The sequence below is a fragment of the Agelaius phoeniceus genome, chromosome 19, assembly GCF_051311805.1.
Source record: "Agelaius phoeniceus isolate bAgePho1 chromosome 19, bAgePho1.hap1, whole genome shotgun sequence".
NCBI classification, from domain to species: domain Eukaryota; kingdom Metazoa; phylum Chordata; class Aves; order Passeriformes; family Icteridae; genus Agelaius; species Agelaius phoeniceus.
The window spans coordinates 13,234,201-13,256,914 of NC_135283.1; the positions used below are offsets into that span (position 1 = coordinate 13,234,201).

Here is a 22,714-nt window from a genome sequence, read left to right on the forward strand (position 1 = left end):
ACAGAGGAATCAGTAACACATCTCTGCTGTTGTGAGCAGTGACGGCTGCAGGACAGGGCTCGGGGCTGACCCCGAGCAGCCCCTGGGCATCAGTGCTGAGCCCTGCACGGCCCTGCTGCAGCCATGTGCAGGTGTGAGCCCAGCCCAGGCCGACATCCAGGTGTGCTGGGGCCGCTGCAGTGCTGCCCCTGGGGTGCTCCTGGCCGGGAACATCCCCTGCTCACAGTCACACCCCGCACAGGAGACTTGGCTGAGCAGCGCCGGGAAACAGCCTCTGCAAATCCTGCTTGGAAAATTCCTTTCCAAAAGGGCTGCTGCCAAGTTTAGCGTGCTGTATTTTTAGGGAGCAGGTCTATTCCGGGCGGTTTGCAGCAGCAGGCTCGTTTCAAACCGGGCTTCTCCCCCTGGCCGTGCCTCGCAGGGCTGTGAGACCCAGCACGGCAGCTCCTGGCTCTGGCCAGGCCGTGCCAGCTGCCCTGCCCTGTGAGCACAGGCCTTAGAGCCCCCAAAACATGTTTTCTGCTTCGGGTTCTTTCATACTGAAAACACTGACATTAATTTTAGCTTTGCAAAGCTGCTTTTCCCACAATAGCTGTGATTTTGGCCCACACTGCCTGGCAATGCTCTTTTTATAGGTATATTCCTATTTTTATGCTATAGTGATGGGTGAATGAGTAGATTAAATTAGATTTAGTATCTGTCATTCTTTAAAGCATCACATGCAGTTGCAGGGGGGGTGTAACAAAGAAAGGCTAATTAGGAGAGCGGGTGCAGGCCACCCCCACCAGTCCCACAGCTGCACCACCCTGGCCCTGGGGCTGCCCCCGCTCAGGGGCCACCACCCGCCCAGCAAGGAGCTTTGGAGCGTGGTTTTCTGCACAGCCAGGGCTGGGCAGGGCGCTGGATGCTGCAGCTGGGCACCTCCAGGAGCTGCAGGGTCCCCTGGCTGCCCGGCCGCTGTCCCCACGGGCGTGGGGGCTCCTGCGTGGGGCACTGTGTCTGTGGCATGGTGGGCAGCCATGGAGGAGCCAGGGGCACCAAGGGGCACTGCAGCCCCTCCAGGAAGGGCGTTGGTCACTCCAGTGCTGCTGGTTTTTGTAGGCAGGTGTGGGGAGCTGTGCCAGTGTCGGGAAGGCTGGGAAGGGTGGCTGGGCACAGGAGAACTGAATATCCAAGGAAGGAGGTGGATCTTCCAGTGCTGGTGTGAGCCCAGCAGCGTGTGCTCAGGGGCTGTGCAGTCCTGGCCATGCCATGGCCACTGACCCAGTGATGTGACAGTGCCATTGAGCAGGCTGGGAACCTGGGCTGGGAACCTGGGCTGGGAGCTCTGGGAGCTGCAGGATTCACCCCTCCAGTGCCCATGGGCAGCCCTGGCAGGGCTTTAAGCTGCACCACCTCCCGTGGCATTCCAGGGGCCAGGAGGGAGCAGTGTGAGCGCTGTGCCCCTCACTCCTGGAGCAGGGCAGGGTTTGTGGTGGGCACCGCAGCGCTGTGGGCACTGCCTGCCAGGGGTCAGGGCTGTCCCCACGTTCCACACCTGCCCCGTGTGCCCAGCCAGGATCCGCACCCGCGTCCTCAGCACAGCCTTCAAACGGCTCCCGTGGAAAATCAAAACTGGGGAGAAAGGAGTGGGAGCAGGCGACAGTGGCAGCTTATTTGTGATCTGCATTGTGTGGGGAGCCCTTAATTAGAGGTAATTAGACTAATTAACTTGCAAATGAGAAACTCGTCTTTTCCTCCTTTTCTTTTACAAGAAAAAACAGGAAAGACGAACAACAAGATAAATATTGAGGCTAATTACGTTGTACCTGCTGCAGAGCCCTCCAGCCCATGGGAGGCCTCTCTCCCCACCTGCCTCGCACTGGGTGCCATCCCTGTCTGTGTGCCCATGTCCTTGTGGTCCCCTCTGGCAGAACGGGACCCCTGCACCCCCAGCAGGGCCATGGTGCGTGTCCAGGAGCTGCTGGGGACAGTGGCCAATGCAAGGAGCCAGTGGCCAGGCCCTGGCAGTGGCAGTGCCATAGAGGGCATGGCCCCAGCACCATGCCTGGCACACTCCCTGCCAAAGCCATCCCATCCCAGACCCGAGCAGGGACCCCAGAGGGACGTCCCCTCTGACACCACCAGGTGTCACACCCGGCTGTTCCAGCCCCAGGAGCAGGGATGTCCCCTCTGCTGTCCCCTCTGCTGTCCCACCAGGTGACACACGCGGCTGTTCGCAGCCCCAGGAGCAGGGATGTCCCCTCTGCTGTCCCCTCTGACACCACCAGGTGACACACGCGGCTGTTCCCAGCCCCAGGAGCAGGGATGTCCCCTCTGCTGTCCCCTCTGCTGTCCCCTCTGACACCACCAGGTGACACACGCGGCTGTTCCCAGCCCCAGGAGCAGGGATGTCCCCTCTGCTGTCCCCTCTGCTGTCCCCTCTGCTGTCCCACCAGGTGACACACGCGGCTGTTCCAGCCCCAGGAGCAGGGATGTCCCCTCTGCTGTCCCCTCTGCTGTCCCCTCTGCTGTCCCACCAGGTGACACACGCGGCTGTTCCAGCCCCAGGAGCAGGGATGTCCCGTCTGATGTCCCCTCTGCTGTCCCCTCTGACACCACCAGGTGACACACGCGGCTGTTCCAGCCCCAGGAGCAGGGATGTCCCCTCTGCTGTCCCCTCTGCTGTCCCACCAGGTGACACACGCGGCTGTTCCCAGCCCTTCCCTCGGGGCATCTCCGCTTTCCCCTCGCTCTGTGCCGCACACCCCGGGGGTTCTGTTAGCACAGCCCGGTTCAAATGTCTGATTAGTCTTTAGGAGATCGAGGGGTCAATTTTCCACAGCTCCTTCCTCTCCATTTAACTAATTTAACTGCACGATTGTTACAAATTTCATTTTATTATAGCGCTGCTTCTCAGTCCAATTGAATTACCAAAATCTCATTTTCTCAGAAGTGCTGAATATGTAATTAGAGGAAAAATTATGCTCCTGGCTGCCTATTAGAGAGGGCTGCGTGCAAGCACTGTCCAGGCACACGCACGGGTCCGTGGTGCCACCAGTGCCCACACTGGGCCGGCAGGTGCCACACGCAGCTGTGCCAGAGCCCAGCACGGTGACAGGGAGTGACAGTGACAGGGTCAGTGCCTGTGCTCTGCGTTGTGAGGGCTCTGCAGGTGCAGGACCAGCGTTCAGCTGGGTTCCTGCAGCCCTGTGGGGCAGGTGTGGGGCTGGCAGGGGAGCTGCTCTGGGCTGTGGAGGTGTGGGGCCAGGGCATGTGGCCATTGATGTCCCTGCTCGCAGGTCTGCGTGCAGCTGGGCTCTGGCAGCTCCACGGGAGGGTTCTGGAGCCGCAGCCCTGTCCAGGGGGACACGGGAGCTGCCCCCAGGCCCATTGGAGCAGCAGAGTGCTCACCACTGAGCCATGCCGTGTGTGGGTCTCTGCGTCTGGCACCGCTGCCTGCGGAGCTCCGGAGGTGCTGGCGGTGCTCGGTTACCTCCAGCCCACCCCTGGGCTCTGCAGCCTGGCTGGTGCCTCCTGTGCCGCCTGTCACAGCCTTCTGGCGGCCGCTGGGGAGCGAGCACTGCTGGGAACCCCAGCCTGAGCGCCATGCCAGCCTCGGCGTGCCTGGGGGCAGAGCCGTGCCGGGGATGCCACCGCGGGTTCCCGCGGGTGCGCCCTGGCAGCGCTGGCATCGTTCCGGGAGCTGCCGGGGCAGTGCCGGGCTGTGGCAGGGGGGAGCCAGAGGGCTGAGCATCCCTGGGCTCCGCTCGTCCCGCGCCGTGCCCGGCGCTGCCGTGTCCGTCGGTCCGTCCGGTGCCGGGAGCCGCCGGCCGTGCGGGCGGGGGTGGCCGGGAGCCCCCCCGGCACCCCCGGCTCGCCTTGGTTACACAACATTATCATTTCATAATACTCTGAAATATACATGAAGTTGGCTGAATGCAGATGAAATTGCACCATTTACTTCATGAATATTTCATGAAGCCTCAGCTCCGAAGTTTCCAGCTGGCAGAGCCGGGAGCCGGGGCCGGACCGTGCCCCTTCTGCCCGTGCCGAGGTGACAGGGACACGCGTGCTGCTGTGTGCCCAGTGTCCTGTGCCATTGCCACTCCTGGATGTCCCATGGCCCTGCCTGTCCTCCCCAGGCTGCCAGGGCAGAGGGACAGCAGCGTCTGTGAGCTGGAGCCCAGGGCACCAAGGGCAGGAGCAGGGCAGGGGGATGCAGAGTGTGGGAAATGTGTGCCAGCCCAGAAAAATGGTGTTTGCCATGCCAACGGGCTGCTCTGCCTCCCCCCGCTGCTCCTCCTCCTCCTCCTCCCCCTCAGGTGCTCCTGCCCGCTGGAGCTCTCCTTTCCCATCCCTGGCAGGTGCCATTCCCAGCCTCTCACCCTCCCTGTGCTCTGCTGATGGAGACATTCAGTGCAGCAGCTGCTGCCCCGTCCCTGCAGCTCCTCACCCCTTCCCTGCTCCCTCCCCAGGCTCCATCCCCATCCTGCCCCCCCAGCCCTCTGTGGGATCACCGTGGCCCCACTTTGGGCACAAGGAACCCACCACGAGCTCCTGGCATCCCCTGGGTGGGCAGGGCTGGTCCCTCCCGGGCTCCCTGACCCCCCTGCCCGCAGCCAGGAGCCTGCACAGGCTGGGCACTGCTTTGTATGGATGGCACAGCTTTGGGGCTAATGAAATATTTACAGGTCAGTGGTTTTGTGAGAAATGACAGGGATCAGTCAGTTCCTTTTCAGGGAGTAATTTTCCTCCCCTCCACGGCCTGTGTTCTGTGTTGACAGCCATTAGCATGAGCGAGGGCCGGGTCCGAGGGGCAGCTGTGTCTGTCACACAGATGAGTCCTGCTGGGCACAGGATGCCTGCATGGCCCAGGGTGAGAGAGAGAACCCTCCTGCCCAGCCAGAACCCTCCTGCTTCCGCTGGGGCTTCTCTTGAATGTGTCTCTGCTGCCCAGCACAGTGCACTCGCCCTGCTCCCGGGCAGTGGCTCTGAGGGCTCCTGGCCCCATCGGTGTCCCTGGCTGCTGCTCCAGTGTCCCTCGCTCCAGTTTCCTGCTGGTGGGCACAGCGGGTCCCCCACAGGAGACGTCTGGAATTGCTGAGCCCTTCCCTGTGCTCGGCAGTGACCTCAGGCTCCCTCGCGATGTAGCAAGGGTGTGCCCTGGCATTGGCAAGCAGGCAGGAGCCATTCCAGGTCACAGCCAAGTCTTTTCTGCCTGCCCTGCCCTGCCCTGCCTGCAGAATAAGCTTACTGAGGCCCTGTGGGTCCCTCTTTCCCCCCAGCAGGTGTCTGGCTCCCAGTGGGAGGAGCAGGACAGCCCCGGGCAGAGGGGATGCTGGTAGGGTGGGCAGGTGTGTAGTGACAGGACTGGGGCAGGTGTGTAGTGACAGGACAGGGGCAGGTGTGTAGTGACAGGACGGGGGCAGGTGTGTAGTGACAGGACAGGGGCAGGTGTGTAGTGACAGGACTGCCTTCCCTCTCCTGTTGCTCTGGCACTCCACCTGTGGCTTCACCCAGCTGTGCATGAGCCGTGACCTAATAGTGCCATGACCAAGCAGGGTCAGCTGTGACTGGGCAGTGCCATGCCGTGGTTGGCAGTGCCATGTCATGATTGAGCAGTGCCATGCCATGACCAGGCCGTGCCATGCTGTGACTGGCAGTGCCATGCTGTGACTGGCAGTGCCATGCCACGGTTGGGCAGTGCCATGCTGTGACCAGGCCGTGCTGTGCTGTGCCACCCCTGCACCATCAGCACCGCACAGCACAGGTAGGGCACAGCTGCGGGCAGAGTTGGCTGGTGGGAGTTGCCCTGGGCTGGAGATGGGACTGGGGTCAGGCTGAGGCAGCAGGATGGCTGTGAGGCCTGGAGGAAGCTGGCACGTCCATGGCAGCAGCAGGGGACAGATGCTGGTGGGCAGCCCCTAAGCCCAGGCCCTCCTGGGTGGCACCGTCACACCGGGCTGGCAGCACGCCTGTCACAGCCCAGGTTTGGTGGCCCTTTGTAAGGGCTCGTGGCTGGCAATCCCTCATCCTTAGCACAGGGCTCTGCACTCAGGTGATGGCTCTGACCCTCTGCATCCGGGGGCTCCTGGCACGGTATTTCCTCAGAAAGGAGCAGAAGTGGGAAACGGCGTTGTCAGCCCCGAGCTGCCAGGCACCATCACCGAAATGCGGCGTCGGCAGGAACCGGCCCCACGCTAAATGACTTGAAAGGAAATGGCCTGGATTGTGCTGAGGAGGCAGAGTGTGGGGGGAGGAAGCAAGTGGAGCAAACAAAAAAAACTTCATTAATTAAAGAAACTCATTAATGAGGGACATTTAATCAGCTAAAGATGATATCTACCCCCTGCCTGCTGCGGCAGCCACTGCGCAGGGCTGGTGGTGCAAGGCTGAGCCATGGGCAGGGCAGAGGACACTGCACAGGGGACACGGGACAGAGGACGCCACATGGGGACACTGCACAGGGCACACCTGGCAGGGGACACTGCCCAGGGGACACCTGCCAGAGGACACCACACAGGGCAGAGGACACCACATGGGGACACTGCACAGGGCACACCTGGCAGGAGAACTTGGGCTCCCTGTCCCAGCATCTGGGACATCCCTGGGCAGTGCCATCCCTGGGGCAGTGGTGTTTGAGCACAGGGCTGTGCCCCCTGTGCTGCCAGCTTTGCTCCAGGCTCAGGCACTGAGCTGTCTCGTTTTGAATGAGGCCAAGGGCTGTTAAGGACCAGAATTTCTTTGACTGCCAGTGTAAAGCACCGTGTGGGAGCATCCCCGTGCCCCAGGAGGGCTGGGTGCTGGCAGAGCAGGGGGTGTCTCTCAGAGCCCTGTCCCTGGCACCCAGCACTGTGCCACAGGCTCCCTGCATGGCCAGGCACTCCGAGCTGGGGTTCTCTGGGGGCAGAGGTGGGTCCCAGGGACCCCCTGGGCGCTCAGTGCAGGGGGACACCCTCCAGCCCCCTCCTGGGAGGAGCAGAGGGACCCTCGGTGCTTGGGGCTGCCCCAGGATGGGGCTGTTCCAGTGCTGTGGGCAGCGTGGGGTGTGAACTGGGCAGTGTGATGTCCATGGGCAGCACACAGCCAAACCTGTCAGCGTTCCCTTCCCATGGGACCCTCACCACAGCAGCCCTGACCGAGCAGCTCTGTCCCCATGGGGTGGCCAGGCCTGGGAGCAGACAGGAGGTGCTGGAAGCCATGGATCTGTGGATCTGTGTCTCTGCAGCACCCGCAGCTCCAGCGCCATGAGCAGCAACCAGGGGAGCCTAATGGTCCCTGAATGAAATAGTGCCCGGGCTGACAGGCACTGCGACAGCCCTAATTAATAACTGATGCTGACATGGCTGCTGGGACAGCCTGACGAGGGCCTGGCAGGGGGGACGGTCCCTGCTGCCATCCTGGTCCCTGCGTGTTGGTGGCTGATCCTGGCTGCAGTGACGGCCAGGGTGCATCCAGGGCAGAGCAGGCAGGAGGGACCTGGGCTGCTCCTGGTTGTGCCCGTGCAGGCAGGGAGGGATGGGCACAGGGTGCCGGGATCAGACAGGAGGGATGGGCACACGGCCCCGGGGAGGCACCAGGCCCTGGGACAGTACCACGGTGACTGTCAGTGTCTGTCAGCTCCCTGGAGAAGGGCTGAGTGCTGAGACCCAGGCGAGTGCAGGGTGCAGCCTCTGTCCTGCCAGGTGGAAGGAGCACCTGGGCTGTGGGCAGGGGTGGCGTGGGCAGCTCCCGGTGCCCGTCCCGGGGCAGGGCCGTCCCTGGGCTGGGCTCTGCAGCCTGACAGCCCCGGCCCACACAGGCAGGTGCGTGGGGCTGGCGCGTCCCAGCAGCTGAGTCAGCGCGGCAGGCGGTGCTGCCGATGCATGACTTGCAGATCTGCGGCGGGGCTGCTGCCGCGGGCTCTCCGTGTGTCCCCGTGGGCTCTGCTGCCACCCGCGCGGGCTGGGGACGGCGGCTGCCAGCGCATCCCCTGCCACCCCCACCGTCCCTCCCCGACATCAATCGGTCACATACACAATTGAGGAGCTTATCTCTGCGGGCTGAGCCGCAGATGGGTTTCACAGGCCAGGCGCTGCTGCAGCGCGGTGTGGAGCATCCGAGGGGCGGCGGGCGCTGCCCCCCGGCCCTGGCACTGCCCCTGGGGGCTGCGGCCGTGCCTGCCCAGGTGCAGCGCACACCTGTGCGAGGGGGACGGGCCGAGGGTGTGGTGAGGATGGACAGGAGGTGGATGGGTGGGTGCGCAGAGCAGGCGCTGCCTGGGAGCCCCACACAAACCCCTTGGCCCTTGGTGTGGGTGCAGCTCACCCCGTTTGACCAAGGCTGCCAGGCCAGCTGCGTTAGAGCAAAGGGCCTAATTAAATATTTAGCAGTTAATTGATCCCTGTCGGGTGTTTGCCAAGGGGCCGTCAGCATCCCTCCCTGAGCCCTCCCAGCCTGCCCAGCCCGTGCTGGTGCTGTGCAGCTCCCTGCACCATGCTGCTGGCCGGGCTCTGCTTTGCCCTGTGCTGGGCTCAGAATGGGGCCTGACCAGGTCTCCCTTCCCCAGGAGAGAGATGTGCCAGCTTCAGGAGTTAAACCCCACACGGAGGCCTCTGTTCTCCTACCCAACCCCAGCACAATGGGTAGGCAGGGCACGGGAGAGAGAGAGGATGGGGCCCAGCTGCTGGCAATGTGACCCCCAAAGCCACCACAGCACAGAGACAGCCCAGGGCTGGAGGGAGACACCAGAGGCTGGGGGTGGTGGGCTGGATGGGGCTGGGTGGGGCTGTGCAGATCAGAGCCCCATCCCGGGGCAGGGGCGGCCCCGGTGCGCCGGCACTGAGGGCACGGTGCCCTCTCCCGGCTGCCATCCCGGGGCAGTGGCAGTCCCGGTGCGCCGGCACTGAGGGCACGGTGCCCTCTCTCGGCAGGGTAACCAGGACGCCACGGCCCCGCCGGACGCGATGGCCCAGCCCTATCCCCCCGCCCAGTACCCCCCGCCCCCCCAGAACGGGATCCCCGCAGAGTTCGCCCCGCCGCACCCGCACCCCACGCAGGACTACTCGGGGCAGAGCACGGTCCCGGAGCACGCCATGAGCCTCTACACACCAGCACAGAGCCACCCCGAGCCGGCGGGCAGCGACGCCAGCACGCAGTCCATAGCAGGGACACAGACGGTACCGGTGAGGCTCGGCTGGGGCTGGGGGGGCTGGGGCTGTGCTGGGCTCAGGGCAGTGCCGGGGGCACAGGGGGTGCTGGGGCAGTCCTGCTGCAGGGGTCCAGGGCAGTGCCAGAGCTGCCAGGAGGGTCCTGGGGCTGTGCTGGGCTCGGGGCAGTGCCAGGGGCACAGGGAGTGCTGGGGCAGCGGTGCTGCCTGGCCAAAGTCCCACAGGGTACCAGGCTGGGTGTTCCTGCCATCCATCACTGCCCTTCAGAGCCCCCCATCATTTCTCATCACTCGTAATCCACTCACTTGGCTCTGCTCTAGGAGATGGTGGCAATTACAGCGCTGGAATGCAGCACCAGCAAGGTGCTGAGCTCTGCACTTTGCAGTCCTCCCACACGGTCCTGAGTGCAGCGTCTGCACCCCCACCCCGAGCATCCCCACAGCCCCACCGGGAGGGAGGGACACCCGTGGGGCGCTGCCCAGAACGCGGGGAGCACAGGGTGCAGGGTGTCCCCGGGGGCAGGCACAGGGCAGGGGACTCTCCTGCTGGGGACAGGGGCTGATGGCAGCGGTGCCTCCCCAGCAGACAGACGAGGCGGCACAGACAGACAGCCAGCAGCTACACTCCTCAGACAACACAGACAAGCAGCAGCCCAAGAGGTTACACGTCTCCAACATTCCCTTTCGATTCCGGGACCCCGACCTGCGGCAAATGTTTGGGGTGAGTACAGCTCCCTCCAGCCATCCCAGCCCTGCTCAGTGCTGCACCAGCGGGACCTTGGCACTGTCACCTCCCAAGGGACATCCTGCCCAGCCCCTGTGCGTGGAGCAGGGGGTGACACAGAGCCCTTGTACACCTCCGCTGTCCCCTTCCCAGCCCTCATTAGGACTCAGAGCAGTGTTAATTAATGAAATTTTGGATGACACTCCCCAAGTCCTGTCAGAGTGGGAGCCATGGGAGGGACAAGGGCTTTACCCCGCATGACCCTGCGGGTGCCCAGGTCTGGCCCCAAGGCAGCCCTCTGCCCATCCCTGGCACAGAGCCCCATGCCAGCAGCTCTGGGTGCAGGGCCAGGGGCTTTGCAGGCACTCACCCCTCTGTTCTCTCCACTTGCAGCAATTCGGGAAAATCCTGGACGTGGAGATCATTTTCAATGAGCGGGGCTCCAAGGTGGGTGATGCCCATGGCCAGCACCATACAGCCAGTCCTGGGGAGGGTGTCAGTGGAGCCAGGTTGCCCAGCAGTGCTGTAACCTGCTCTCCCCTCCTCTCCTGTCCCATGGGACCCTGGCATGCAGTGCCCCGTTGGTGCCAGCTCGGGAGGTGGTGCGGGTCCCTGCACCCGGCACTGGAGGGAGGAGAGGGCTTGCTGTGTCCCACCACGGGCAGCTCGTGTCCCTCTGTGTCTGGATGTCTCTGTTGTATCTTCCCTGCTTTCTGTGCCCCTCTCCCAGACTCTTCTCCCAGCTCGTGGGTGATTCTGGGGTCTCAGCGGGACCCCCGGCCCCTGCGGGGACCCCAGCCTGGGCTCTTCATCTCTGCACTGTGGCAGCCTCACCTCCTGCGCCAGCTCTCCTGATTCACCCCCTCTCTCTCTCTGTCCCCACACCCTCTCTCTGTCTCTCTCTGTCTCTTTCTTTCTCCTTTTCTCCTCTGCTCACAGGGTTTTGGGTTTGTAACTTTTGAAACTAGCACAGATGCCGACCGGGCACGGGAGAAGCTGAATGGCACCATCGTAGAGGGCCGGAAGATTGAGGTGCTCAGATAAGTGTGCTAGTGCCGTGCCATGCCTGCGTGTGCGTGTCCCCTGCCCGGGCTGGGGGGCGCCCGGGGGGCTGTGCATGTGTCCCTGAATGTGGCACGGTGGGAGCATGTCTGCGCGAAGGTCGGCGCTTGGCACAGGAGCGTCCGGCCCAGAGGAACCTCCCGGCTGCACGGAGAGCTGGGTGCCAGCTGGGGCTGCGTTCTGCTGTACAGACCAGGCTGGCAGAGCCCCGTGCCCACCGCAGCCCCCCCAGGCTCTGCAGGGAGCTCTGGGGCTCTGCCCCGCATGCCACCCCCCTGCTCTGTGCTGGGAGGGAGGATCCACCCGCAGCTCCACACCTGCAGTGCCAGCAGCTGCCCAGCCCCACAGGCTTTGATTTCTCCAGGCTTAGCACAGGGATCAGGCTCTGCCCATTTGCCAGCAGCTCCCCGCTGGTGGCTGGCGAGTGGTGGGGAACAGGGTGGCACATGGCAGAGGGAGCGGGACAAAATGTCCCCAGCAGTGCTGACGGCAGAGAGGGAGCCTGGCAGGGCACAGCAATGCCCCACGGACAAGGAAAACGTCATCCAACAAAACCGGGCAGGAGCTCTGGGGCAGCATGTTGGGCTCAGCCTGAGCATGGCACCGCAGCTCTCAGGGCACCAGCCAGCAGCCTGAGCCACGCTCACAGCCGGAGCATGGAGGTCTGGGCTGGCTGGAGGCACGGCAGGGCTGTGTACAGCAGGTGCTGCAGGCAGAGCCTTGTGTCCTGTCTCTGGTGCAGCTGCATCCTCTGCCCCGGCACCCAAAGCAGCAGCAGCAGCAGCAAGGGGAGCTGGCTGCAGCCCAGCAGGGCCCTGGACCCCAGCCTGGCCAGCTCCACGTGCTCAGGCACTGAGCCCGTCCCTCTCTCTGCAGGTGAACAACGCCACGGCCCGTGTCATGACCAACAAGAAGGTGGCCAACCCCTACACCAACGGTAAGGGCCAGTGTCCAGGGAGCAGGGCTGCAGCGGGCAGGGGCACCAGCACTGTCCGGCTGCCGTGGAGCTCTGGCAGTGAGTGCCCTCCACACTGCAGCCAAATGGGAGAGCAGCTGCTCCTGCCCAGTGCAGGAGTGCAGCCCCCATGCCCTCCTCCTGCCTGGGATGGGGCTGTTGCCCCTCAGAGCACCATGGAGAGTGCCCTGTCCTCACCAGCTCTCCCTGCCCACAGGCTGGAAGCTGAACCCGGTGGTGGGAGCAGTCTACGGCCCTGAATTCTACGCAGGTAAGGTCGGGCTGCAGCAGTACCTGCTGTGGGTGCCCCCCAAACCTCAGCTCTGCCCTGTCTGCCACTGCTCTGTGCAGTGAGCAGCCCCTGGCCCCTCTCCCTGTCCTTCACACCTGCCTGGACAGTTCCTCCTATCCCACCCCGTCCCATCCCACCCCATCCCATCCCACCCCATCCCATCCCATCCCACCCCACCCCACCCCATCCCATCCCATCCCATCCCATCCCATCCCATCCCATCCCATCCCATGCCCAGCGTCCCCCCGGGGCCATGTCCCTGCCAGGCTGAGGGAACAGGGCTGGGCTGTGCCACGGGTGCCCCGTGGGGGCCGTGTGGTCCCACTGTGCACAGCCCACAGGTGTGCCCTGCCTCCTGCAGTAACGGGGTTCCCGTACCCCGCCACGGGGACGGCCATGGCCTACCGAGGGGCTCACCTGCGGGGCCGGGGCCGTGCTGTGTACAACACCTTCCGTGCCGCGCCGCCGCCGCCGCCCATCCCCACCTACGGCGCGTGAGTACCGGGGGCTGCTGGGGGGAGAGGGCTGCCACACCACCCCGGGGCTGTGCTGGCACTGCCAGGCTCCTCAGGAACGGCCTGCAGCTCCTGCAGCTCCTGCCTGGCCACAGGCTCTGCCTCTGCAGCTCCTGCACCTCCTGCCTGCCACAGGCTCTGCCCCTGCAGCTCCTGCACCTCCTGCCTGCCACAGGCTCTGCCCCTGCAGCTCCTGCAGCTCCTGCCTGCCCACAGGCTCTGCCTCTGCAGCTCCTGCACCTCCTGCCTGGCCACAGGCTCTGCCCCTGCAGCTCCTGCCTGGCCACGGGCTCTGCCCCTGCAGCTCCTGCCTGGCCACGGGCTCTGCCCCAGCCCCACTCTGCTGCCCTCGGGTGAGCCGCACGCTCAGCAGCCTCCTGCCCACCAAGGCACAGGGCGTTATTCCAGCCAGGATGGGTGGTTCAGTGGAAATTCAGCTGGGATGGCCCTGGTCACAGACACAGCCATGGCCATCTCTGGCTGCTTGGCTGCTCCCAGCAGAGATCCTGCCCTGGGATCCTCCTGCCCTGCCCTGCCCTGCCCTCTGCGTGTGCCCAAGTCCCTGCCCAGAATCCCAGCCCAGAGGTGCCTTTGGGGCCTGGACAGCCACTCCTTGCCCCATTCAGTGCCCTCACCCCGCTGCCCTTGCCCAGGGGCTCTTGCCAGGCTCTGATGCCTCTGCCTCATTTCCAGGGTCGTCTACCAGGATGGGTTCTACGGAGCTGAGATCTACGTAAGTGACTCTGTGCCCAGGGCTGGGCTGTGATGGGGACCCCATAGCAGCACAGAGGGCAGGCAGTGTCACACGGGTCCCTGGTGGGCTCTGCCCCCCTCCCAACCCCTTCCCCTGGGCGGCAGCAAGAGCATGAGCACAGCACAGCTTCTCCAGAGCAGTCTGGGTGGCACACACCACGCAGGATCCTGTGCCCAGTCCTGTGCCCCTGCCAGCCCTTGCAGGGCTGGTGCCACACAGGATTTACAGCCTCAGTTCCTTGCACCCACGTTTAGCCTCCGTGTCTGAGCAGCCAGCGGCGATATTTCAGGCGGGCACTGAAGGATTTATCTAACGTGACACCTCATTAAAGCGAGCGGGGAGGTGACAGTCTCTTCTCTGGAAATTTAATTTTTTAAGGTTAATGTTTGTGAAAGCCCCTGGGGAAGGGGAATGAGGCTGTTGCATGCCCAGTGGCACTGGCACCAACCCCCTGTGGGTCCCACACCTCTCTGTGCAGTGCCATGGGGCACCCAGCTGCCCCCAGCCCCCAGTGGGTGCAGCCCCTGACCAGTGTCTCTCCCTGCAGGGGGGCTATGCTGCCTACAGGTACGCCCAGCCCGCAGCAGCAGCGGCCGCCTACAGCGACAGGTGAGCACCGGGCATGGTCCCTGGGGGAGCCCTGGGCCACCCTGCACGGCCCACCCTGACACCCCAGCTGCTGAGTGCTGTGGGACAGGACAGAGTCAGGCATGGGGAGGGCAAACAGGGACCCCTTGCTCCCCGCAGGGCTCGGCTGGACAGGGTTGGCACCACTGCAGGGGGAGCAGGGAGATGCCAGGGGGCTCCCAGGTGCAGCTGGGAGGGAGGGCTCAGAGGGGACACAGGACACAGCTGCTGTCACTAACCCCACGCCTGTTTGCTCCTAGCTACGGCAGAGTGTACGCAGCAGCAGACCCCTACCACCACACCATCGGCCCCGCCGCCACGTACAGCATTGGCACCATGGTAAGAGCAGCCCCTCGGCCTTCCTCTGCTTCCCGGGGGGCTGCAGGCAGCCCAGGGAGGGGTCTGGCACAGCCTGGGGCCGGTGTGGCACAGGGCAGGGGCTGTGGGAGGGCAGTGGGAATGGCACAGCCCCTGCCTGGCTCTGTCTGCAGGAGAGGAAACCCCCAGCCCACACCCTGCCCCACCTTCCCCTCACACCCCGCACAGTCCTGCCTACACGTGCCACTTCCAGGGGCCTGGCTGTCCCCTGGGCAGGCTCCAGGACCCCTGGGTCATCCCAGTGCAGGACAGTGTCCCCAGGGCCCCGTGTGCAGCCACACACGGGGGGCACCGCAGCCCCGCACACGCCACAGCTCTGACAGCATCAAAGATGAAAAATTGCACTCACGGCTGGGATCGCAAAGCCAACCTGCCTTTTTCTGCCTTTTGACTCCCTGGGCAGCTGCTAGTGAGGGGCCACGGGCATGGCATCCCAGGGGTTTTCAGCTCGGTGCCACAGCAGGGATGGGGCAGCTCCTTGGCAGGCGTGGCACAGCAGTGCCACACTGGAGGCACAGGGCAGCCCCTGCCCACAGGGCAGTGCCCACGGCCACCAGAGAGCCCGGGCAGCACTGGGCACCCTGGCCCTGCCTGCCCCTCACATCCCAAGGACAGCAGCGATTTGGTGTCATTTGAAAGAGGAGAAAAAAAAAAAAAAAAGAAAAAAAAAAGAAGAGAAAAAAGGGAAGATCTAGGCTTTGGCTATCTCTGAATACTGATTGGCTTTTTTTTCATCTTTGATGTTGCAGGCTAGTCTATACCGAGGAGGGTACAGCCGCTTCACTCCCTACTAGCAAGACAGACCCAGCCCCCCCACCACTGCCCCCGATGCTCACTAGCACCAAACAAACCAGGCAGACAGAGCCGAGGCCGAGCCTGCGCAGGAGCCGCGGGTGCTGCCCGGGGCTGGCACCGGGCTCTGTGGGGCCGCAGCACCCCACGCCCTGAGGGTTACCTCAGCCGCTCCGTCCTGCCGCCCGCCCGCCTCTGCTGCAGCATCCGCCCGCCCCGGGGGCCAGCCCCGAGCCCCAGCAGCGCCCGCTCCCGCAGCCGGGGTGCGGGGTCCCCCCGCTGCCCTGGGCTCATCCCCCGCGGGCAGGGGGTGCTCGGCCTGCAGGGATGCTTGCTCCACAGGCGCTGGGGCTCGGGCTGACAGCAGCCCCCCGAGCAGCCCCTCTGCCCCCATAGGAGAGAGAGGAGCCAGCTGGGGTTGCTGCCAGCTGTGGGGCCTGGCGAGGCTGGGTGGGGTTGGGATGCAGGGGCAGCTGCCGGGCAGGTGTGATGGGCTGGGCTGGCTGCAGAGCTGGGTGTGATGGGCTGGGCTGGGACGGTGCCTGTGTGCCCCCAGCCACCTGCTCGGCCTGAGCGCTCCAGCGAAAGACCTGCCTCTCTTGTTTCTGTTGTAGTGAACCCGTGGCCGTTTCCTTCTGGGACCAGGAAGGGCAAAAATATCCACACACATACAAAATAACAAAAAGAACCCCAAAATATAAAAATTAAAAGCGAAGCAACAAAAAAAAAAAAAAAAAGAAAGAAAAGCCAAACAAAAAAAAGAGAAAGCAAGGCAAGCAGCAGCAGCCAAGTGAGCCCCAACTGTCCACACACACGGAGTGAGCGAGTCCCAGAGGAGCCGTGGCGAGCACCGGCGGTCGGATGCGCCGGAGGGACCCCCGGCCCCACAGCCCCGCAGGGAGGGAGCCGGCGCAGGCAGGCGTGAGGGTCCGCGGGGTCCGGGGGCCCTCCCCGCCCGGGTGCAGGGCCTGGGCGCCACGTCTTCCTTTCCCCGGTGCGGCAGCGCTGGGGGTGCCGGCAGAGCGCTGCGCCCTGCCCGGCTCGTGGGACCGGGTGACAGGGTGGGGACCTGGCTTGGTGCCACCCGGCGCTGGCGGCCATCGGCGTGTCAGGTGTGCGAGGCCTCAGCTCCAGCGCGGAACTGGGGCGGCGGCGCGGATGCGGTGCTGAGGTATTGCAGGGGACGACCCTCTGCCTTTTAAAGGGAATTTTTGTTAAGAGGAGCTTGCAACTCGCTTGTGACCCCTTCCCCTTCTTCCTTCCTCCTTCCCTGACACCCGCGCTCCCGCCCTGCCTGGACCAGCCCTGACCAAAGCTGGGCCAGGCCTGCCCCAGCCCCAGCCCCAGTCCCGCTTGCTCTGGGTGCGGGACACGCTCACGGCCACCCGTCCCTGCCCGAGGCAGCGGGATCCCCCAGCCCTGGGTGCGGGGTCTCGGCCGCTGCATCCCCCACGGGGGACCCACCCAAGCCGCGAGGCTGGGCCGCAGCACCGGCACACTGGGCACGGTGCACGGGGCACTGCGGGGCCCATCCCGGGGTGCAGCGCCGTCCCGCGCCCTTCTGGCTCTGCCACTCCTCAAACCTCACTTTATAGTCTGCAGACGCCCCCGACGCCCCAGCGATGAGCTCCCCCTTTTCTATTCCCCGTGTACATAGCCCCGGCCCCGCTCCCTGTACAAAGCTCCGTCCATCGCTGTACTGGCTTCTCCCTTACAGCACCCCTGCGCCGCCCCGGCGTGCGGGCTGGCGTCGGCCCATCCTGTATGCTTCAAAGTGTGACCATTCTAATAAACAGTATTATTATTATTATTATTATTACAAGGATTATTATTATTATTATTATTATTATTATTATTATTATTATTATTATTATTATTGAAATTATTAATAAAGATTTCTTTCTTCAACCAGGGCGACTCAGGTTTTGACTGGTTGTGCGGGGCCGTGGCTGCTACAGCGGATCTGGTTGGGCAGGGGGCCACAGCCTGCGGGCAAGTGGGGAGCCCTCGGGGCCCCCAGGCCTCATCATGGCGAGGGAGCAGGGTGCTGCATGAGGAGCCCTCTCCTGGCTGGGCCTAGCCCTTCGTTCTTCAAGCCATCAGGTAATACATTCCTGAGCCTCAGGAGCAGCAGCTCCACTGCTGGCATTGGTGTCCCTGGCACAGCCTGCATTGTTTGGGGACAGGGCTTGGGACCCCACTGCAGGAGCGCTCGGCTGTTCCTGCCTGCTAATTGCTTGCTCACCAGACTGTGAGAAAATAATTGCTGCTATAAATTTTCTCTCCTCCTCACAAGATGCTCAGGGGAGGCAGCATAGGCTGGTGGCACTGGGCTGGGTCCACATTAATGAGCACAGCGGTCACCCAGGCTGGGCTGCTGCAGAGCCCGTGCTGGCAGCTCCCCACCAGGCTGAGCCCTGAGGGGGCTGTGTGCCGTGGGGTCTTAGGGGCAGTATCCCCAGCCTGAGGCAGTGAGGGCTGCAGGAGCTGGTGGGGTTCTCATGGCAGGTGTCCCAGTCTGGGGTCACACGTGCTGGGGTCCCTGCCAGTGGCTGGTCAGCACCCAGTGGGCCCCCAAGTGAGGGCTGAGCACAACCACAGAGGTGGGAGGAAAGGGACGCACCAGCCCCAGGTGATGAAATGCAGCCTCCCTCTGCATCCCCTGCCCACAGCCCACCCACCACATGGAGGAGACACGGCACGGGCTGCACCACAGCTGTTTTAATGCCCATCTGAGCTGGTGCCACTGCCTGGTGCGGAATAGACCAGCACGAGGCGGCCCCAGCGCTCGGGGTCCACGGGCAGCTCGTCCCGCAGCACGGGCTCCACCAGCAGCTCCAGCCGGCAGGACTGCGCGGGCGCCGGCCGCGGCACCAGCAGCCCCACGGCCCGGAACAGGCAGCCCTGCGCCAGCCCCAGCACCTGCGGCGCCGTCTGGCCCAGGCGGCACCGGGCGCCCTGGCTCAGCACACGGAACCACCGGGCCCGGCCGGGCGGGAAGGACCAGCGCAGGGTGAGGCTGAGTGAGAGCTGCCCGGGCTCGGGGCCCTCCTGCCACCAGAGCTGCGAGGCTGTCACGCCCTGCACCTGTGGCGGGGAGGCCGCCACGCTGGCCGTGTCCAGCACCTGTGAGGGAACCATGGCACGGTCAGGGTCAGGGTGAGGGCAGGCACGCCCCACCTTCCCAGAACAAGGGGCGCACGGGGCAGGTGTCCCCGCCAGGCAGCAGCAGGCACTCACCCGGATCTCCCCGAGCAGGCAGGTGAACGGTGTCTCCTGCAGGCTGGGCTGCTGGCGGGACACAATCAGGGAGAGGTCCCGTAGGCTGCAGTCCTGCAGCTCCAGCTCGTAGCACCTGAGAGGGAAGAGGCAGAGCAGGAATGGCACCGGGGAGCCCTGGTGTCCCATGGCTGCCTGCGGACGCAGGCTGCAGGCAGGGCACTCACCGGCTGGTCCAGCCATGGGAGCCACGGTGGCAGGCGGCGAGCAGCTTGGCGAGGCCGGGCGGCGGTGCCGGCAGGAACCGGGGGTGGTACCGGCCATTGGGCTCTGCCAGAGGGAGCCAGGTCAGGGCTGAGGGACTGCAGCAGGTGCTCACTGCACAGAGCACGGGGGGACAGGGTTCTTACCGGGCAGGGAGGTGGGGTTGCCCTCAAAGCAGATCCCTGAGTCCCAGGTGGTGACCTCCAGTGCCACTGTGAAGTCATCGGGCTGTGGCCCCTCCAGCTTGTAGAGCAGGGTCAGGAAGAGCTTGGGAGGGGCTGGCATCTGCAAAGAGAAGAGGCTGATGACCCCAAATCCACCCAGAGAGAGACAGAGACAGAGAGAAAGAGACAAAGAGAAAGTGCATCATGTTAGGTGTGCTGGGCAGTGTGGGCAGAGCCTGGGCACACTCGCCACAAGGCCCAGGACCACATAGCTCGGGCCATGCAGGCCATGTCAGGCTGACATGGTGCCAGCCCAGTGCTGAGGAGGGGTAAAGGGCTTTGCCCCAACTCACCGGACAGCCACGCGCTCCTCGCCGGGGGGAATGGTCCCCTGCAGCTGCAGGGAGCTGCCCCCACACCAGGCATCCTGCAGGCAGCAGCTGGTGCTCAGCATGCCCGGCTGCTCTGGGTACAGTGGCTGGATGTCCTGCGCGCTCAGGTCGTACCAGGGCCCAGAGTCTTCATCCTACAGCACAGGGAGAGCTGAGCTGGGGGAGCCGAGAGCAGGGACCTCCCTGCCAAGCCCAGCCCAGTCTGACCAGAGCAGGGCTGTCACCCTGCACCCACCTTCCCATCCAGGAATGTGCTGGTGCCCATGCCCAGGCTGAAGGAGGTGGTGAGGGGCAGTGTGCAAATGCTGTGCGTGGGCAGGTACTCTGCCAGCGAGCCCCAGAACCTGGAGACAAAGGTGGGTGTCACGGCAGAGACCCCTGTTACGGTCACTGCCCTGCACAGCCTCAGGTATCACCTCAGCTGGGGCAGAAAGGGGCCAGCTGCTCCTGGTCAGCAGCCATGGTGTTCTGACAGCCACAGAGTCCCCATAGCTGTGTCCCACTGCCCCACAGCCTTCCTGAGCCAGGGCACTCCGGGCCCCGTTCCTCCCCCAACACCCGCCCTGCTGAGCTGCCCTCACCTGTTCTCGTTCTGCAGGAAGTTTTCCTTGCCCAGGTGCTCATAGACCCAGCCAGGAGCAAAGATGGCTGCAGAGAGGCCAAACTGGCGGATCAGGCGCAGGGACTGCAGGAACAGGCAGTGAGCAGCAGGGGCCAGGCCAGGTAACCTTGTCCCATTCTGTCCCCACTCCCCCCAGGTTCCACTGGCCCCGTGGTGGGGCAGGACACCAGAGGGATGTGCTGCAGCATCTCCCTCTGCAGGGATGGCAGCACTGGGATATTTTCATGCGTGGCCAGCACTCTGGGATCCCTCACTCCTCACCAGTTTATCCCCAGGTTAGCAGCCCAGCACAGCCCAGCCCAGCAGGGCCCTCAGTGGGAGCTCTGAGCCCTGCACTGGGGGAGGTCAGGGTCACACTCTGGCCCAGCCCTGTCACACCCACCTTGTCAGTGTCAAAGCCACCACCAATGACATCCCCACGAGCAAAGACATCAACGCCAACATAGACGTCGTTTAGGCGCGGGCCAGCCAGCCTCTGCGTGCGCTCCAGCTGCTCCTCCTTCCAGTTGTAGTTGGTGAACAGCCCGTCACAGGCATCAAAGAATATCCTGGGGACAAAGGGCACAGTGACAGACGCTGTGCTCACACGTGGCCTCACCAAGGGCCGTGCAGGTTGTGCCTGACCGCCACCATGCTGGGTTTGGGGTGGGCTCACACCCCCCGCCCGGGGACAGTTTTGCCATCCTCACCTATTCTGATCGTTCAGCTCGTTCTGCCACCTCAGCGTGCCATCCTTCAGGACGCTGTCATACCAGATCACCAGCCCCCCTGGCACAGCACTGTGCACCCGTGCTGTCAGCTCCTGCAGGAAGAGGGGCAGGTTCCCCACGGCCGCCGCCTGCCAGGAGAGAGAGAGAGAGACACAGGTGGGTGAGGGCACGGGGCAGGGGAGCAGCACAGAGGCAGGGCAGCGAGCAGGGCCGGCAGGGCAGCGAGCAGGGCTGGCAGGACTCACGCTCAGCTTGTTCTCAATGTTGACCAGCCAGCCATCGAAGCGGTAGTGCTGGGCGATGCGCGCCAGCTGCTCGGCCACGGCGCCGTACGCCTCCTCCCCGCCGGCCAGGAACGCCTCACACAGCTTCTCCCCGTCCGTCCACTCCGTGATGAATGTGCCTGCGGAGGCCAGGGCAGCGTCAGCCGCACCTCCTGGTGAATCCACCTCGCTGCTGGGGCTGCCCCAGGCCCGGCCCTGCCCCTACCCAGCACGGGGACGCTGTTCCGGTGCGCCGCGTTGGTCCAGACCACGGGCGGGATGGTGACAGTGTGGTGGCTGAAGTACACAAAGATGTCGATGTAGCGCCAATGGTAGAAGACATAGGGGTTGCGCGTGGCCGAGCCCTGGATGAACCTGCAGAAGGAAAAGGGTTGGGCAGTGCAGGAAGGACGCTGACAGACGCTGTGGAGCTGGGTAGGAGCCTGACTCACAGCCGGGAGCTGGGCAGAGCTGTGGCACTGAGCCACCTCTGAACATCCCAGCCTGAGCAAGGCTCCCCAAGCACTGAGCCAAACACCCCATCCCTGCTCACCTGCGGCTGAGCCGGCAGGAGGCATGTCAGGCAGAAACAGAACTGCCTTGGGCTTGGAGACGTTGAGCTCCACTGTCACACCTCCCTTTTACCTTCCACCTAGCACGTACCTGTCCTCCAAGTACCCGCCACGCATGTCGTGGCACACCAGGGTCCGGGGCCTGCCGCTGTGCAGCGGGGGCTGGCGCTTGGCCAGGGGCACGGCTGACACATTGAACTCATCGTTGCTGTTGGGCTGCCAGGCCAGCAGCTCCTCCAGGCCGGTCAAGAAGAAGCTGATGGGCTCCGTGGTCTTCGTGTCAAAGTACCTTGCTGGGAACGATGGGGAGGCGGGACAGGGTCAGCAGCGAGCACTGCCTGTGCAGCTCGGTCCAGCACCGGGACCGGCACCGTCCCATCCCGGCGGGGCCCGGGGCTGGGCCGGCTCCTCTCCCGGTACTCACCGGGCAGGGGCTGCGGGCGGTCGCTGATGGTGTCGTGCAGGACAGTGGTTCCCTGGATGTCCGCCGCCGGCTGCAAGCTGCCCCGGGAGGTGAGTGAGGGCCGGGCCGGGCCAGCACCGCGGCCAGCGCCCACCGGGCGCTGCCAGCCCCGCCGCCGGTCCCCATCACCGTCCCCGTCCCCATCCTGCTCCCGGCCGCGGCCTCGGCCCCGGCCCCGCCATCCACCTCCGCCGCCGCCGCGCGGCCCGCTCGGCCTCCGCCGGCTCCTCCGCCGCGGCCCCGGCCTCCGCTCCCGTCCGCTTCCCGCGCCGCGCCGGCCCCTCCGCCGCCTCCGCCATTCCGCCGCCGCCGCCGCTGCCGCCGCACTGACGGCGCCGCCGCCGCCGCCGCCGGGCCCGGCTCTCCCGGGGGCGCGGCCCCGGAGCTCCGCCCGCCCGGCCCGCACCGCCCCGGGCACCGCCCCGGGCACCGCCCGCCCCCGGGACCCGGGCAGGGCTGTTCCGGCACGGACCGCGTGTGTGCGGTGGGGAGCGTGCCCCGGGACGGGCGGCGTGTGCTGGGAATAAACCGCACGCCTCTGAACGGGTGGCGCGGCCTGGGGGAGCGCCCTGTGCCAAGATGCAATCCGGGTGCTGGGATGCCCCTGTGCCCGTACCGGGCCCTGCTGCGCAGGCGGGGATGGAGATGGTGCCTGGTCCCCAGGGGTCAGGGCGCCCAAGGAGCTCTGCCCATGCCACAGGCACAGCAGTGAGCGGCCTGACCGTCCTCACCCGACCCCCACCATCCACCCACTCCCCACATGTTTGGCCAGGGCTCTATTTAGGGTCATCCTGAGTCCCCCCAGCCTGGTCCCCT

The 22,714-nt window shown here is 64.8% G+C and overlaps 2 protein-coding genes across 21 annotated transcripts in view; one reads left to right on the forward strand and one right to left on the reverse strand.

Annotated features, from left to right (window-relative positions):
- Positions 1 to 17,140, forward strand: part of RBFOX3 (RNA binding fox-1 homolog 3) — a 141,538-nt gene extending 124,398 nt beyond the window's left edge. For 10 of the 20 annotated variants that reach the window (XM_077188476.1, XM_077188483.1, XM_077188477.1 and 7 more), the window contains 11 exons: positions 8,895 to 9,146; positions 9,714 to 9,851; positions 10,248 to 10,301; positions 10,794 to 10,886; positions 11,793 to 11,853; positions 12,089 to 12,142; positions 12,525 to 12,657; positions 13,372 to 13,411; positions 13,980 to 14,041; positions 14,320 to 14,398; positions 15,187 to 15,738. In XM_077188476.1, the coding sequence (XP_077044591.1) occupies positions 8,895 to 9,146; positions 9,714 to 9,851; positions 10,248 to 10,301; positions 10,794 to 10,886; positions 11,793 to 11,853; positions 12,089 to 12,142; positions 12,525 to 12,657; positions 13,372 to 13,411; positions 13,980 to 14,041; positions 14,320 to 14,398; positions 15,187 to 15,231 (1,011 nt within the window). In that variant the 3' untranslated portion in view covers positions 15,232 to 15,738. Of the gene's footprint in view, positions 1 to 8,894; positions 9,147 to 9,713; positions 9,852 to 10,247; positions 10,302 to 10,793; positions 10,887 to 11,792; positions 11,854 to 12,088; positions 12,143 to 12,524; positions 12,658 to 13,371; positions 13,412 to 13,979; positions 14,042 to 14,319; positions 14,399 to 15,186; positions 15,750 to 15,843 lie in introns of those variants that run through there. The other 10 variants (XM_077188491.1, XM_077188492.1, XM_077188489.1 and 7 more) reach the window with 4 other exon arrangements.
- A 32-nt stretch (positions 17,141 to 17,172) lies between these two features.
- Positions 17,173 to 22,288, reverse strand: ENGASE (endo-beta-N-acetylglucosaminidase). The gene is made up of 14 exons (XM_054645410.2): positions 22,085 to 22,288; positions 21,860 to 21,936; positions 21,527 to 21,728; positions 21,090 to 21,238; positions 20,846 to 21,003; positions 20,580 to 20,728; positions 20,273 to 20,438; positions 19,850 to 19,953; positions 19,504 to 19,612; positions 19,230 to 19,402; positions 18,859 to 19,013; positions 18,676 to 18,778; positions 18,470 to 18,584; positions 17,173 to 18,355 (listed from the first exon to the last, which is right to left on the reverse strand). The coding sequence occupies exons 1-14, from the start codon at positions 22,195 to 22,197 to the stop codon at positions 17,951 to 17,953; spliced, it is 2,178 nt and encodes a 725-aa protein (XP_054501385.2). The 5' UTR covers positions 22,198 to 22,288; the 3' UTR covers positions 17,173 to 17,950.
- Between the last annotated feature and the right edge of the window lie 426 nt (positions 22,289 to 22,714).